Source organism: Sinocyclocheilus grahami, unplaced genomic scaffold (assembly GCF_001515645.1).
Source record: "Sinocyclocheilus grahami isolate Dianchi unplaced genomic scaffold, SAMN03320097.WGS_v1.1 scaffold919.1, whole genome shotgun sequence".
NCBI classification, from domain to species: Eukaryota; Metazoa; Chordata; class Actinopteri; order Cypriniformes; family Cyprinidae; genus Sinocyclocheilus; species Sinocyclocheilus grahami.
The window spans coordinates 196,999-213,693 of record NW_015506098.1 but is presented as its reverse complement, the minus strand read 5'-3'; the positions used below and the strand labels follow the sequence as shown (position 1 = coordinate 213,693).

General features: G+C 39.5%; 1 protein-coding gene across 1 annotated transcript in view; it reads left to right on the top strand.

Annotated features, from left to right (window-relative positions):
* Positions 1 to 7,398: 7,398 nt before the first annotated feature.
* dlg1b (discs large MAGUK scaffold protein 1b) overlaps positions 7,399 to 16,695 on the top strand; it is a 147,903-nt gene continuing 138,606 nt past the window's right edge. Inside the window, exons 1-2 of the mRNA XM_016249289.1 lie at positions 7,399 to 8,095; positions 8,482 to 8,613. Coding sequence (XP_016104775.1) covers positions 7,930 to 8,095; positions 8,482 to 8,613 — 298 coding nt within the window. The 5' untranslated portion in view covers positions 7,399 to 7,929. The remainder of the gene's footprint in view (positions 8,096 to 8,481; positions 8,614 to 16,695) is intronic.

The following is a 16,695-nucleotide window of genomic DNA, read 5'->3' as shown; positions in this document are numbered from 1 at the left end:
CATGAGCATTCCTCGGGTCCATATCCTTCCCAGTCCGCTAGGTATTCCAGCTGACCACCACGGCACCGGGACCGCAGAATTTCCTTCACCTTGTAGATGGATCCTTCATCCAGGATCAAGGGAAGAGGGGGTTCCTCCGTCTGGCCAGGCTCTGTGGGGAGGCGCTAGTGAAGGCTTTCTTGAGGGAGGAGAAAGCTTCTAAGGCGCGGGAGTCCAGGACAGAGACTTGGGTTTCCCACGGAGTAAGTTGGTGATCTTGCTATAGCTTAGAATGAAGCGACGGTAAAAAGTTGGCAAATTCAAGGAATCGTTGGAGCTCCTTAATTGTGGTGGGTTCTGGCCAGGAGGTTATAGCTTCCACCTTCCCCTCGTCCATCTGGATACCGGTACGATCAGTGTTATACCCCAGGAACTGCACCGTGGGTTGGTGGAAGGTGCACGTTTCAGCCTTGAGGAATAGGTGGTGCTCTCTCAGCAATGAGGACTTCCGCAATGTGCTGGTGATGTTCGGCCTGGCTCCGGGAGTAGATGAGGATGTCATCTATGTAGACAATAACGAATCGATGGAGAAACTTCCGGAGCACCTCATGCATAAAATCCTGGAATATGGAGGGGGCGTTAGCAAGTCCATAGGGCATGACCAGATACTCGTAGTGGCCAGTAGGGGTCACAAAGGCAGTCTTCCATTCATCCCCCTCACGTATCCGGATGAGGTTGTAGGCACTGCGGAGGTCCAACTTGGTGAAAATGATCGCACCTGAGATTTTCTAGGGCGTTATGGACGAGGGGAAGAGGATATCGGAATTTGATGGTGATATTGTTTAATGCTCGGTAATCTATACAGGGCCTCAAGCCTCCGTCCTTCTTGGCCACAAAGAAGAAACTTGATGCAGCAGGGGAGTTAGATGGATGGATGTAACCTTCACCCAGCGTGAATAGATTTTTCCCCGAGGCACTGCCTCACCCGGAATGAGATCTATGGCACAGTCCCATGGCCGATGTGGTGGTAAACACGTTGTGGAAGGGGGCATAGCAGGCTGGAATATCTATGGATTGCTTCTCTAGGGGACTTTCAACGGAGGTTGATTTCACGGGAAGGACCCCGTCTGTCCTTCCAAACACCTTGCGAAAATGCACCATGAAGTTCAGCAGATTGTGAATAACGGGGCTGGCCTGAGTCCAGATCGTTTCCTCCCATCGCAATGCAGGTCCTGTTAGCAGGGAGATAATAAAGGCAATTTTAGAAGTGTCAGTGGGATATGAGTGCAGTTGCATTTCAAAAGTGAGGTTACACTGGAGGAGAAATGCGTTGCAATCCTCCGCCGAACCAGAGTAGGGCACCGGTCGGGCCATGGGACTGGTGCTGATGTTAGGCGAAGAAGTGCTGGTTGGGATGGATGAGGTGATGGGTGGTGATGGCGGCGATGCCGGTGGATTGCGTAGCACTCATCGTAGGGAGTCTACGAGCTCCTGGAATGGATCGGGGCTACTCATCTGTGCCGTCGGTGTTGGTCCGGTCTTCTGTAACGGAAGAGGTCTGACGCAACAGGTTAGCATATATAAAATAGGTTTATTGAGTCACAGAGAGTACTGGGGTAGGGTTCAGAGGATGTGATGGTGAGGGAATAGTTCGAAGGATATGATGAGCGGGGTAACCCGGGTCTTTGGCTTTACAGGAGCTGGAATGCAGGCAGGAGGAGCACACACCTCAGCGATCCGGGAACTAGGAGGAACAGGAGACACTTGGAAACGAGGAGACACTAGGAGGAACACAGGAGGTAAGTAATGCAGGAAGTATTCAAATGGAATTAGTAGCAAAGTCAATGAGTCCCCTACGTGTATACGAGACCGGACAGTGAGGGTGTCTGAGGTGTGTGCTTTTATGCAGGCTGGTGATGAGGTGCTTGATTGGTGACAGGTGTAGGTGCTCAGAACTCAGGTGAGAGGAATTGTTGTGACTGGGTGGTGGTGGAGCCTGGCCGATCTGTTACAACCATATAGTCTTGTTCATATTTTCCTCATTTACTTTTTTAATGTATATTCTCTTAATTTTCATGCACACCAACAACCCCTCTGCTTGAATAATTGTGCTGTGTTTTTGCAGACACTACTGCAGAATGTGTGCTACTGTCTCCCTAGTGCTCTGTTAGGCCTGTTTGGATGTTGATAAGACTTCCTGTCTTGTGTATTAATATTACTGTGGGAGATTACATTAACAGACTTATTTTATGATGTAAGGTGGGATTTGTAGGGTGCCATCTGGCCATTCACATACACTCTAAGCCCCTTCCCCTATCATCTAATCATGACATGATCAAGGGGCTGGAATATTAAAGAAAATCTCCCTTCATATGAGAGTCAAATACTACCAAACCATATGCAAGCAAAATATAGTATGATAGTATGACTCTTTTCTTAATAGTAAAGTACAGATAACAGAAGTTAACAAAACTTTTCTTCCACGGTCTTCCACCATTAAGGCCAATGTTGCTGTTCCCCTATACTTTTTACTTTTCATACTGATGACTGTCACACAAAATCTAAAAAATATATATTATATTATGTTTTAATATCTTTTATTACCTCTGGCAGTCCTGAGATGCACTAACACTGTGTGCAGTAAAGTGAATGATGTGGTAAAATGCTCTTAAGATGAATGAAAATAAAACAGTAGAGAATGCATTTGGTTCACCATTGAATATTGATAAAGATTCCAGCAGGTTGCAGGTTGTTTCATATAAATACTTGGGTGTAATTATAGATCATTTGTTATCTTGAAAAAATCATATTGGAAATGTTTGTTAGAGGACAAAGCAAAATGTATTTGTGTCTTAAGTCTTTTGGAGCAAGTAGCAAATTACGTTCTTTTATAAAAAAAATTATGATTATGAGTGTTCTGCAATGCAAAAGTGTTTTCCACCACCCTAAGGTCGAAGTTATTTAATTAAATAAGAATGTCTTCAAAGATAATTAAGTCTGGCAAACAGTATTATTACTAATCATATCCAGCATAACACAGTGTGAATATACAGTCATGTGAAAAGTTAGGACACTCCACTGAATTCCTTGGTTTTCTTAGTAAAAGGGCATAGTAAAAAAATCATCTGGTCTTTGGCAGGTCTTAAAATTTGGAAAATAAATCCTCAGATGAACAACATCACATGACATATTGCTCCATGTCATTATTTATTTAACAAAAATAAAGCCAAGATGGAAAATCCATGTGTGACAAACTTAGGACACCCTATGATTCAGTTGCCTGTAGATCCACTTTTAGCGGCAATAACGTGAAGTAATCATTTTCTGTATGACTTTATCAGTCTCTCACATCGTTCTTGAGGAATTTTGTCCCACTCTTCTTTACAACATTGCTCCAGTTTATTGAGGCTTGTGGGTATTTGTTTATGCTCAGTTCTCACCAAAGCATTTCAGTCAGGATGAGCTCTGGACTTTGACAGGGCTATTGCAACACCTTGATTATTTTCCGCTATTCTGTTGTAGATTTGCTGGTGTGCTTGGGATCATTGTACTGTTGCATGACCCTGTTTTGGCCAAGTGTTAGCTGTCAGATCACATGGCATCACATTTGACTCTAGAATACTTTGGTATACAGAGGAGTTCATGGTCGACTCAATGACTGTGAGGTGGCCAGGTCCTGTGGCTACAAAACAAGCCCAAAATCATCAGCCCCCCATCAGCATGTGTGACTTTTGCTATGAGGAGTTTGTGCTGATATGCTCTTAAGGATTTCACCAATCGTGATGCTGTGAATTATGGGCAAACATCTCCACTTTGGTCTTGTATGTTCAAAGGACATTGTTCTAGAAGTCTTATGGTTTGTTTAGATGCAACTTTGCAATCCTAAAATGTGCTGCCATGTTTTTCTTTTTTTAGATAGAAGAGGCTTTCTTTTGGCAAGCCTTCCAAACATGCCATACTTGTCCCATATTTTTCTAATTGTACTGTCATGAACATTATCATTGAACATGTTAACTGAGGCCTGTAGAGTCTGCGGTGAAGTTCTTGGCTTTTCTGCTATTTCTCTGAGCATTACATGGTCTGATCTTGGGGTGAATTTGCTGGGATATCCACTCCTGGGAGGATTGGGGTCTGTTTGAATGTCTTCCACTTGTGAATTATCTTCATCACTGTGGAATGATGGACTTCAATTTGTTTGTAAATGGCAGTATTACTGTTCCCAGATTGATGGCAGCAACAAGATCTTTCTAAGATCATTGCTGATGTCTTTCCTTCTTGGCATTGTGTTAACACACACCTGAAGGCTCCAGACCAGCAAACTGCCAAAACCTCTGCTTTTATAGAGGTGCTTACACTTGCTGATGATCAGTTAATCAAAGGAATTTGATTAGCAGTGCCTGACTGCTACTTACCCTCTTAATTCCTATGTTAACAGTAAGGGTGTTCTAACGTTGTCACACATGGCTTTTCCATTTTGGCATTATTTTTGGTAAATAAATAATTACACAGTGCAATATGTCTTGTGTTGTTGTTCATCAGAGGGTTTCGTTTTCAAAATTTAAGACCTGCCAAGACCAGATTTTTTTTTTTACTCTGCCGTGACACAGAAAACCATGGAATTCATTAGGGTGTCCTAACTTTTTTACATGACTGTCCATTGTTACCGTCAAATCGGAGATACTGTGATGTAAGAAAAATGTCTGAAAATAAAGTGTTTATCTATCTAGCAATCTAAACAAACATAAAATCTCTTATTTTATTCAGAAAATGTATACATTAAATTGTATTCATATTTAGAATATGTTTACATGTCTGCTTACATTTGTGTTGTTTTATGTTTGTTTTGTTTTATGTGATTTTTATATGTTTTATATCCATCGGATAAACAAAATTTGAACTGAATTAAGATGGATGATGGCACTATTGTTTCTGTAGGGCTGCTTTACAGCTGAATCGCATCTTGCAACATCACCACTGGTCTTGAACTGAACTGAATCAACACTGAACTCACTCGAGATGAATAACAACACTACTGCCTTTTGTAGAATTGCTGATTGATTAACTTGAAAGTTTTACTGAAACTGACTTGAGCTAAACAATGAAACTATTGTTTTTTTTAGAGCTGCTAAATCGGAACTGTCTCCATACCTGAGTTTCCATTATGGATTCTGTTACTTCCTGTTCATTTCTGTGAAGCTGCTTTGACACAAAATGTATTGTGCAAAACATGATAAAAATAAAGGTGACCTGGTTTGACTTGAAACACCCTGGATGGATGGCAAGCTCATAACAGTGTTTTATATTATACATTCTGGCTGGAGTTTGCATGTTCTCCCCGTGTTGGCATGGGTTTCCTCCAGAAGCTCTTGATTTCTCCTACAATCCAAAGACATGCAGGATAGGTGAACTGGAGGCAAGAAATTTCCAGAGAGTGTGAATGTGCATTCATCCATGTTTCCCTGGATTATGTGCTGAGAAACAGGAATAGGCTCCAGCATCCCTGCGACATAGTACAAGAAGTTTGGAGGTTTTTTTATTTCTTACAAGTTTTATTTATCCCTTCATGGTCCCCGGCAGGACTTTTAAGGATCCCCAGATGAATGCTCTGGCATTAAATGATGATGTTTCAAAATTAATCCATTTAAATGTGCATGTAGAATCACTAAATTTGACTTCTCAGGGAATCACAACATAATCATCATTGGAAACGTCAAGTGTTGGCATTACGACTAACATTTCTCATGGGGAGAGTACCTTTGATGTACTGAGATGCAGCACAAATGAAAGATAAGCTGTTACTCTGGATCGATCATGTCCTGGCATTCTGACAGCCCATTGAAATTATGCCAGAGAATTATCTGTTTACAGGCTGGGATTTGTTTAATAGGCCATCATCACATTAAGAGAATAAAATCAAATTACATGCCATGCTGCTGAACGATTATCATAATACTGAAAAGATTGATTATAATAAAATGAGCAATACTGCTAATAATGACTTCAATGCAGCAACATAACAGAATCACATTATCATTATTGGTGACAAAGCAAAAACAACTAAGCAAATGATTTCATATATGCAGCACTAACTGCCCAGAGAAAATCCTACACCATTTTAGTTTTATTTCTCTTGTTGTTGACAGAATTTCGTGTCATTACGCTTACCAAATCTGCTGCCAAAATCCTGATTTATGCCAAGATTAATTGTGAGCATTTTGTCCAGAGATGACAGCAAAAACAGCTGCTATAATCACTGTTCGGTATGAGAGAGCCAGACGGGATGGACATGTGCTGGGAAGTGCCAATGTCATATTGCTTACAGATCCACATTCTGTCACAGAGAATATGCCTAAATGTCTCAAATGGTAATACATGTTGATTACATTGACACAGTTCATTAACATGAAACTAAAACAACACAATTTAAACAAATGAAAATATGAAAAGTTCCACAAAAATGCCAGACTCCCAAGAACCTGTACACAAAGCATGCACGTCTGTCACCAAGATTGATACGCTGGCCTAAAGGCAAAATCTAAATAAATACTCATAGCGAATCAATAATGTTCATAAGATACAATGCAAACCTGACTGCTCTTGTATACTGTGGCAAGGAGGAGGTAGCCTCTTCAAGACCAGAGAGGATCATTCATAAAACATGACCATCTAAAAATAAAATCCTCTTTTTTATCATGACTACATTCCAATCTGGGCCACTGCTTTGGTTGTGTGTGTCGATATATGTCAGATTTGATACATCTGAACCATATCAGAGGCTGATTCATTGAGTGTTTGTGGTGTCAGACAACCTTAATTGTGCGTTCTGGGATAGAAAAACATTAATACGTGAGAATATTAATACATTAACTTGGTTTAGGTTATTTCACTGTTGATTTTTTATGCATGCAGCATTTAGCAACAAATGCACAAATAAATGTGCAATTTTTGTATTATAAAATATAGTAAATTATATATACACACACACACACACCCACCCATAGGGTTGAACATTAAACTCCTGGATTAACACCGAGAACTTTGTGCAGCCGCATCTCAAGATCAGGTTCTGGGTGGCTTTACATAATGCCCCCTCAGTTGAGCTTCCACGTGAACAGCCACTACAACTTCTTGGTGGCGGATTGGTAAGTCAAAGCAGGTGTAGTCATACTCGTGAATGTTTCATTTGGATTGAAAAGCAAAGCAATGTTAAATCATAACATGTCCCGCATTAACTTGTCAGAAGAATCAGAATCAGAATGAGTTTTTATTGCCAGGTATGTAAGAGCCCATTTCCTCATATGGACCCTTGTTTATACCACTTGCCTGCTTGAGTTAGTGAGTCTCCTTTAAGATAGTGTCAAGTCTCACCTTCCCAACCCTGAGCTGAAAGGTAGCTCGGTCCATGATTGGGCGGTCAAGGGTAGGGTCTATAATCACGTGACATTCTTCCAACCCTGGGACGCCATTTTGGAGGAAAGTTTGGAATTTCTGACACATAGGAAGGAAAAAAAAGAGGAGGAGATAACGAAAGAAGTTTGACGTTTAGGAAAACAATCCTCATTGCACCGAAGGCAAAGAAGAATGTAGCAAACTGTGGACGTGAGGATTTGAATCGCTTGTGTTCACACTGAGCCCTTGCAAGCGCACGGCAGGGAGGTGTATATTTGCAGTTTGGGGAGTTTTTGGAAGCCCTCCTGCAACTGGCGGCGACATATGTTCAGTTTCCCCCCCGCAGACGCGGAGCAGATTGGCGGTGGAGGCTGAGTCGTAGCGTCTGTGTGTCTTTTGAATGGAAGCGCAGGGCTGTCAGTAGAGTAAAGCTCAATTCTGTGGTGTCGTGCGACTGTCAGGTCGAAGAAGTGCAGCTCTCGCTCTACTCTAAAACCCAACGGCTCATTTTCATATCAGCCTGAACCATCCCCATGTTTACCGGATAAACATTTGAGTTTCATGCCAACTGCGTCTGACTTGCTCCTCTTAGACACTCTGGACGGACTCGTGTTGGGTGAGGAGCGTTTTAATATCGCGTGTAGCCTATTGTTAATTTCGGTCGCGAGCTCTGCTGGATTTGTTATCGTGCAAGAGCCCAAGCGAAACATGCCAGTAAGGAAAAAAGGTGAGATAAACGTGAGAAAACTCTCATTAAAACGCGGATATACTTTTATACAGTCTGGCATTGTAGTTGGTAACTCACTACTCACTCACGGCTTATCTGAACAATTTCACACTGTAAAAATGTAAGATATTGTCGTTTATCGAGCTTTATCTCAAGGTAACTGAATATAAACTCGACTTTTTTTTTTTGGGAAATGAGGACTGTCATTTTTGTTTCGTCCAGTCTACACTACATAGGTTTTAAAACTTACAGTAAAGTCATTTATGCCTTATTTAAGCTTTATTTACGCATGACGTAGAAACGAGTTTGAGATATTTCGCGTTATGCTGTCTGCTGCAGTATTGTGTTATTATGTAATTCATAAACTTTCCGTCTGCCCTGTATAGATGCACAGAGGGCTCTTTTACTGCTGGAGGAATACCGGTCAAAACTCAGTAACACTGAAGACAGACAGCTGAGAATCTCCATCCAGAGAGTCATTGACATCTTCCAGAGTAACCTCTTCCAAGCGCTTATAGGTACTACAATGTGTCATTCAGCACTGGCCTAGTAATAATGAAAGTACTGTGTCATGCTGTGAGAGCTACTATTTATCGCCATGAGTTGCTTGAAATCTATCTATCTATCTATCTATCTATCTATCTATCTATCTATCTATCTAATGTTACTTTAAATTTCGTTTTTACATATAGGGTGACACAAGACAAGTGACTAAACTTGTTGTGAGCACTGTAGGAAATAATCAGTATCAGTTTTTCATTCATGGGGTGTCTGAGGAGGTTGTGACATTTTCCCTCCAAATGTTTGGTGGGTGCTTGTTGTTGCACAGTGGTGTTGAGTAGTTAAAAGCCAATCGGGTATGTGTTACTCAAGCTATACTGACATTTAGTTACCATTGCCTCCACTTTCAGAGGGGCGAGAACTTACCGACATCTAGGTGACCATGATACTAAAGCATTTAACTTTGTTTCTTGACTTTAACAGCTTTCCTGTCTATTCATATATTGTCTAAACAGTACCTGAAGCACTGCTGTCAATGGTAAATTTGGAATAAATACTTTGAAGCTGTGTTCATATTTATGTTAAGTATAAACAATCATCTAAAATATGATTTTAGGATGTTCTTGTATAATTAAATCTTATCTGAATTGTTTGATTGAGGAGCTGCAATATAGTGTTTCTTAATTCTCTTAGGCCAGCCATTGCAAACTAGGCGAGAAAGGCAACCACGAGGAATGCTGAACAGCCTGTTTGAGTTTCTCAGGGGTTTGACTGGCCATGTGCCAGTGACTCTCTGTGTTTGACACTCAAGGTGTGGAGGCTTCCTTTAATAACATCATCCTCTGCTTCCTATTCTTTAGAAAAAAAAACATGGAAGCTTTTGCTTTAGTGGCTGAAAGTGAAGAGTATTAGTTAAGGTATGCTTTGTTACATGTTTTAGATTTGTCTACTGAAATGGTCACATGTTTTAGGACAAAGTCTGGTATGCTTCCTCTTTGTGAATGATTTCACTTATGTGTCTTGCATTCAGTTTGAAAAGCCAGTTTGTAATGTACTCGTTTTGTAAAAAGCAGAAAAACTTAGTAATAGATGAGGGAATGTAACAGATATTTTAATTGCATATCACAAGACGACAAGCTGTAAATATTTGCTTCCATTGTCCAGGCCAAAGTGCTACGCAGTATTGTGTGTCTCAGCACTGTTCTCAGAAAACCATCTTACCCTGAGCTGCCATGATGAATGTTTGTGCTCAGCATTGCTAAGTTCATACACCATACATGTGCAATCACTCTCATGCATAGCGTCATTCACGTTCACACAGTCGCGTGCAGAAATCCCTCTTCTCATATATGTCCCACATGCACGTGTTCTTAAGAGCGCCGCTAATGAAAAATGCATTGGAGTGACCGTTTCCAATTTGACTTTTCTTCAGATATGTATTCTAAAGGACAAACAAAATGTAATCCGTCTGTTGACATGATTACCCTAGTCCTAATCTGTAGGCTGATGATTTATGATGGTTTCTCTGAGAGAGAGCATCGCTGCTGACTCGGTGCATGTATCTCAACGATTAAAGCCTTAAGATCCCTCCCTGCAGAGAAGAAGAGTTAACCAGAGCAGGGCAGGTCTCCTCCTGCATGCAAAATGTGGGTCACAAGATAGACCAGGTTTACCCTTGACAGAACCTACCTGCCTCGTGAGTTCCTAGGTAATTGTTTTGAAAATGAGACTAAAGATGAAATGACATTATCTAAAGTAGATAATGGCCAGGTTTTATTCACACACGGAAGAACCTTTTTTAAAAAGCTCTTAGTGCTTCATAAAGAGCTGGAGTGGTGAATTTGATATCACGCAGGCAGGCAGGCAGGCAGGCAGGCCAATATCTTTTCCTAATCTTTATTCAGAGGTCCTGTCTGAAACAGAATATGTAATGGATTAAAATCACTTCCTCAAGTAGATAGAAAGCATCTCCTAAAGCACATTGTAATCATTTTGGCGAGCATCAAACCAGCTAAAAAAAACATCAACTGAGCTATATTATAGTTTTTAATTATTTCCTCATGTGCTGATTGTGGTGCTGTAAATGATTGTAATTTCCGAAGTTGATCATCACAATAATTGTATTAATTATCTACAGAAAGCATTAGCATTCCAAAGTCTCTAAATGAGCCATCAGATAATGAAGACATGTGTCTGAGTTAAAGAGATTCGGCAGGCTTGGTGAAGTGCGGAAATTCTATCCTGTGGCTGCAGAGGTCTGTTAATCGGACGTCAATACAGCACACTGTTTAAGGGCTGCCTTACCACAGATCTCATTCCGCAGAGACAAAAGTGAACATGAGACTCAGAGAAACCTGGGAATCGGCTGATAGTTACACCTCTGTTTTGACTGGCTCAACAGAGAGGGTTCGTCTCCGATAAACTGTAACAGTCGTCTCCGCTATGGAATAGGGCTGGGCGATATGGGCAAAAATTCTTATCTCTGTATTTAAAAAAAAAAAACATTTATATCACGGTATTTTTCAAAATTATACTGGTTTCACGGTACATGATGGTATTTTTTTCCATGCATGACCGGGTGTTAACCATATTTTCTACTGATTGAGAGAGGAAATACTGCAGTATATTGACTTAGAATGCCCTATTTTACTGTCATGATGAGTGAATATTGTCAAAAAATACCACACTAAATAGTGACTAAACACAACCCCTTTTAATACATGTTAACCAGGAGTCACTCTCATTTATAATCGCGGCATCGTCTGATAAAATCAACATGCATCTACACTAAAGATACGGTTGTTTTGGCTATATTACTACTTTTTCTCATGCAGCGCAATGCCTGCGTCTGAGTAACAAACTAAAAAAAACAACAAAGAAAAAAGTGCATGTGCTATTAACAGACAAACTACGTTCATATTTATAATTCCAAACAATCAGTAAGCGACAGGTGCTAGGAAACGCTGTTTTGTACTCATTTATTGACGAGTCGGCTGCGGTGCAGCCAACTGAATGCGCTGCTTCTCTGCCGCTCACTGCACAAAACAGACGCCGAGAGAGGTGACACTTCTCCTGGAAAGTCAGACCTCACGTTCATGGGACAGCACTGGTGAAATCTTACAACTGAACCATAGCTAAGGTTTATCCAAAAAAGTCGCTAGGTTTGTCAGTATGAATATTCTATGGAAAAAAGCCGCTAAAAGGGTCTGAAAGTTGCTAAATCTAGTGCTAAAGTCGCGCTTGTGTGTGTGTGAGACGCGGGAGCTGATGGCAGGGGCGGTGGATATTTGTGGCAGTCAATGTGGATATTGTGGATGAGTTCTTCTTTGTCATCACGTTCTATTAGTTCTACAGCTTCAGTTTCGGAACTTTCACGCTTAGTAACACATACAGCTGTTCCCTCACCACAGTGAAAAGGGACCCCTTTCAAACAGTGTCGCGTTCCGAACGTTGTTTAAGCGACATATTGTGGTATTTAAAAAATTCATATCATAACAAAAATAAACACCGGTTGAACCGGTATACCGCCCAGCACTAAATGTAACCATGTAAGCCTTTATATTTTGTGCAAAAAAGGGTTAAAATCACATTTCATTCTAACATTGCAATCTAAAAACAAAAATAAGGCTTTTAAAGCAGAAGTTAAATTCACTAAACTAAAAATGAAAATAAATAACAAAAGCACAGAGTTGTTAGGCTATTTTGATTACCCCTTTACAGTCAGTGCTATCATAAAAACAGACTTACTTGCAGGTTTAAAATTCTACATGTCACATTTATTGTCCAACTACAAATATTTCAGCGAAATGTATATTTTAGTCAGAATTATTGCTCTCCTATTTAACTGAGCTCTGTCTGTTTGGCGTGCATGCGTGCGGCGGCGCTCGTTCACTGAAGTCTGAAGTTTAGCTGAGAATCCCAAAGCAGAAGGCTCCTGCACTTCTGACAGAAAATTTGAAATATTTCCATGACTTTAACATTTACAGATGGAGAATATACCTGTGAAATGTAAGTTATGCATTCAGGAAGACATCACATGCCAAACACATTAAACAGCGCGAGTAGCCTAGTGTCTCTGTCAGCAGCACATGCAGCCTTTCTGTCAGAGCATATGACGGGCCAAGCTGCTTAAACTAATATGCGAAACTAAACTATGTCTTACCATGTCTTGTTTTTAAATGCCTTAATGTGAAGTTTGTTGACTTGTGCCGGTATTCGGTACTGCGATATATCACGGTAATGAATATGCACGATATTGTTATCGTGGGCTCTTCTAAATACCGTGAATAATTATATATAACAAATTATTCAGAATTTTGAATGCATTTTAAGAATACTTTTTCCATCAACTGGTCAAAATGCACAACACAGCTATATGCTGCGTGAAAGACGCCTGCGCACTCTGATGTAAATAAGCGTGGATGAGAAGCACATGGCGGAACATGTGAGAGACGCTCTGGATGAGTGGGCTCTTCTAAATACCGTGAATAATTATATATAACAAATTATTCAGAATTTTGAATGCATTTTAAGAATACTTTTTCCATCAACTGGTCAAAATGCACAACACAGCTATATGCTGCGTGAAAGACGCCTGCACACTCTGATGTAAATAAGCGTGGATGAGAAGCACATTGCGGAACATGTGAGAGACGCTCTGGATGAAAGCGCACTGTCAGTCTCTGACAGCAGATGGCGCTGAACTGCAGAAATAATAATAATAATAATTCATTTAAATGCAGCCATTACCCCGGAAACCCTGTAAATAAAGCAGCTGCACTACTTTCTGTTTCTGAATCGTGTTTAAATGATCTAAACAGCCATTCAGATTTGTGTATTTGCTATGATGTTTATCACAGCGCCAAATAGTTAAATATTTAGACTTAATAGGCTATTTATTTTCAAACTTTTTTTACATTTTAATCTGGACTACAACATGCCCTAGATATTGTTTGAAAGTGTTTTGATTCTTTATTGTTCGGTCACACTTTACATTAGGGCTTCATTAGTTAACATTAGTTAATTCATTAGTTAACATAAACTGCCAATGAAAAATTCTTCTGAACATTCATTAATCTTAGGTATTCCAATATTTAATAACACGTTGTTAAAATCGAAAGTTGCAACTGTGTTATTTAATGAGCTAACATGAACTAAGACTTGTAGTTTTTAAACAAAGATTAATAACTTCTGTAGCAAATGTAGCTATTGTGAATGTTAATGCATTAACTAAGGTTAACTAATGAGGTCTTATTGTAAAGTGATACCTATTGGTCTTTATAGTTCTTTTGCACTTTAATCTGTGTAAAACTTTTAACTCTATACATTTTTCTGTATTGCTTTATTGCGTTTAAATGTTCAGTTATTTTTTTTATAAGAATAGTTATTAAACCTGTTATACTGTATTATGAGAGCACTTTTTTAAAACTAAGTTCCAATATCGTGATAATACCGTATACCGTGATAAAAGCATTAGCAATTAATCGCAACATGAAAATTTGATACCGGCATATCCCTAGAAGCTTGTTACATGTTTAGAACAAATTGGATCATGCAGCTTCTCCACAGCAGCTCAGTCTGTGTCCTCCGCTATATAGTCCTAATAGTTGTAAATTCTAATCTATATCAGATTTATTTGTGATTGTTCCATTGATCATTGTGGACCTTTATTATATTCAGTCTTGTTAAACTTTAGTTGTGAAAGATCATAAATAGTTCTAATCTGTGGGGAAGTCATGGCCTAATGGTTAGAGAGTTGGACTCGTAACCCAAAGGTTGCAGGTTTGAGGCTCGTACCGGCAGGGATTGTAAGTGGGGGGGTGAATGTACAGTGCTCTCTCCCATCTTCAATACCACGGCTGAGGTGCCCTTGAGTAAGGCACCGAACCCCCAACTGCTCCCTGGGAGCCGCAGCATAAATGGCTTCCCACTGCTTTTGTGTTCACCCACTGTGTGTGTTCACGGTGTGTGTGTGTTCACTGCTGTGTGTGTGCACTTTGGATGGGATAAATGCAGAGCACTAATTCCGAGTATGGGTCACCATACTTGGCCACATGTCACGTCACTCACTTAATCTCTATCAGATTTATTTGTGATTGTTCCATTGATCATTGTGGACTTTATAAATGGGCTTAATTTTAAATTACTATATTGTCTGATACAGCTTGTGTTTTCTGATAGTTCTGAACACGTTTGAGCTGATGATATAAAGATTTTGTGCGAAACAAGACCCTTTGTATTAACAGCAGGTTTTATGTTTCATTGTAGTACTACTAAAATAGGCAGAGATTAAAAGAGCTCCATTTTTATCATGCACATTGTGTACTCGCAGAGCATGGATGGGGTCACTGAACTGACATGAATAAACAGAACCCCTCATAATGACACTGGTATTATACTAAGGGCAAAGTAGAACATTCTGTATTAACCTCTTAATAGCTGATTCTCAAACAGTGATTAAAACTCTGTGTACCTCAGAATTGCATGCTTATTAGTAATTTGGTTCAGTCATAACTATCTGATGCCAAACTGTTTTGCCCCAGAGACCAGATTAAAGATCAAACTTAAACTCCTTTACTTTCTTTCATCATATGCATGTTTTGTCCTGGCTGAACAAAAGCTTGAGGACGGCCATGTTGTTGTTTGTACTGCTTATGATAGAACAAACAGATGTAATGATCTTAGAATTAAAGGCTTGATTTGAGAGATGCTTTTCAGCACATTTGAATGGGATTAGTTTTCCAGTGATGTTTGGGTTATTATTAATTATTAATAGAGGCCATCTGCAGTTTCATACACTGATTGGGATTTCTGTGTCTGGTTATGGCCTGTGGGGAATATACAGAAGGTAATGTGCTCTGGACATTTGTGTCACAAAACTCATTCAGATGAACAATTTATATATGTGATAATAATAATTACATTACGTACATTATTAAGGGGATTAATTAATTAAGATGATGATCGTACCTCACACGGCTGCCCCAGTGGCCTTTCTGAGTATTCTGTGAACAATCAGACCTTTTTGTCAAATGGGATTCCAACAGTATGTAGACACCAACTGTTATTTTACTCAAATTTGACAAAAAAGTGCACAGAGCAGCACAATGAGAAATTTAGCTGTAGTTAGTTACGGTGTTCGATGAAGGTAAAAATACATGTGAAAATCATTATAAAAACATGCGTCATAATCTCAGACTCTCCTATCCAGATGAAATGAGATTTCTCAATTTTCCCCAGTAGTTAGTTAGAAAACTGTTTGTATTTAGCCCTTTAGTTTGATGTTTTCTTCATACAATGTTTGATTTGCAGTTAAAATTGCAAAGTACATTTGAGAAATATGAATTCATCAGACCTTCTCAAGGAAAAATATTAATTCTAAAAATCATATTTGACTGTCAATTAACTTACTATTGGAAACTGGTTGAAGACACCACAAGACAACGCGACCAAGTGTAAATGCATCTGATTGTTCAGGCTACATATGGAAACTTTACTCCTCCTATACCAGCATAAAGAAATTTGGAATCACCACCATCCACACCTAAGCAAAACTCAAGATGTAATTGACCCTTTGCAGGGAGTTTGATTGACAGACGATCTGACCAATCATAACGCTGAATCTGCCATTTTGTCTGACAGACAAACCAGATAGGAGAGTAGATTAACGTTGGTGGACTTGAACTTAAAAAATGGTGTGTATTGATGTCTTTCTACGTTAAAACAAGATGCCTTCTGATGTTCATTCCTTACATTTTCATTTAGTCATTTTGCAGACACTTTTATCCAAAGCCACTTACAATTTGGGAATATATTAGGGACAGAACTGGCTTTCTGACAAGATGCGCGTTAAATATCGCATGCGATTTATCGTAAAATATACTCAAGTAAAAGTACCATTACCTTCCAAAAAATGTAGTGCGAGTAGAGTGAAAGTACTTGTCCAAAAAAACGACTTGAGTAAGAGTAAAAGAGTAAAAGTGTAGCCTATTTAAAAGTACTCATGAGTATTGAGTAGTGAGTACTGAGCTGTGGATTCTACCCTCTCATAATAAAAGCTGTACACCACAATTTATATATTTTAAAAACGTTGTACATTC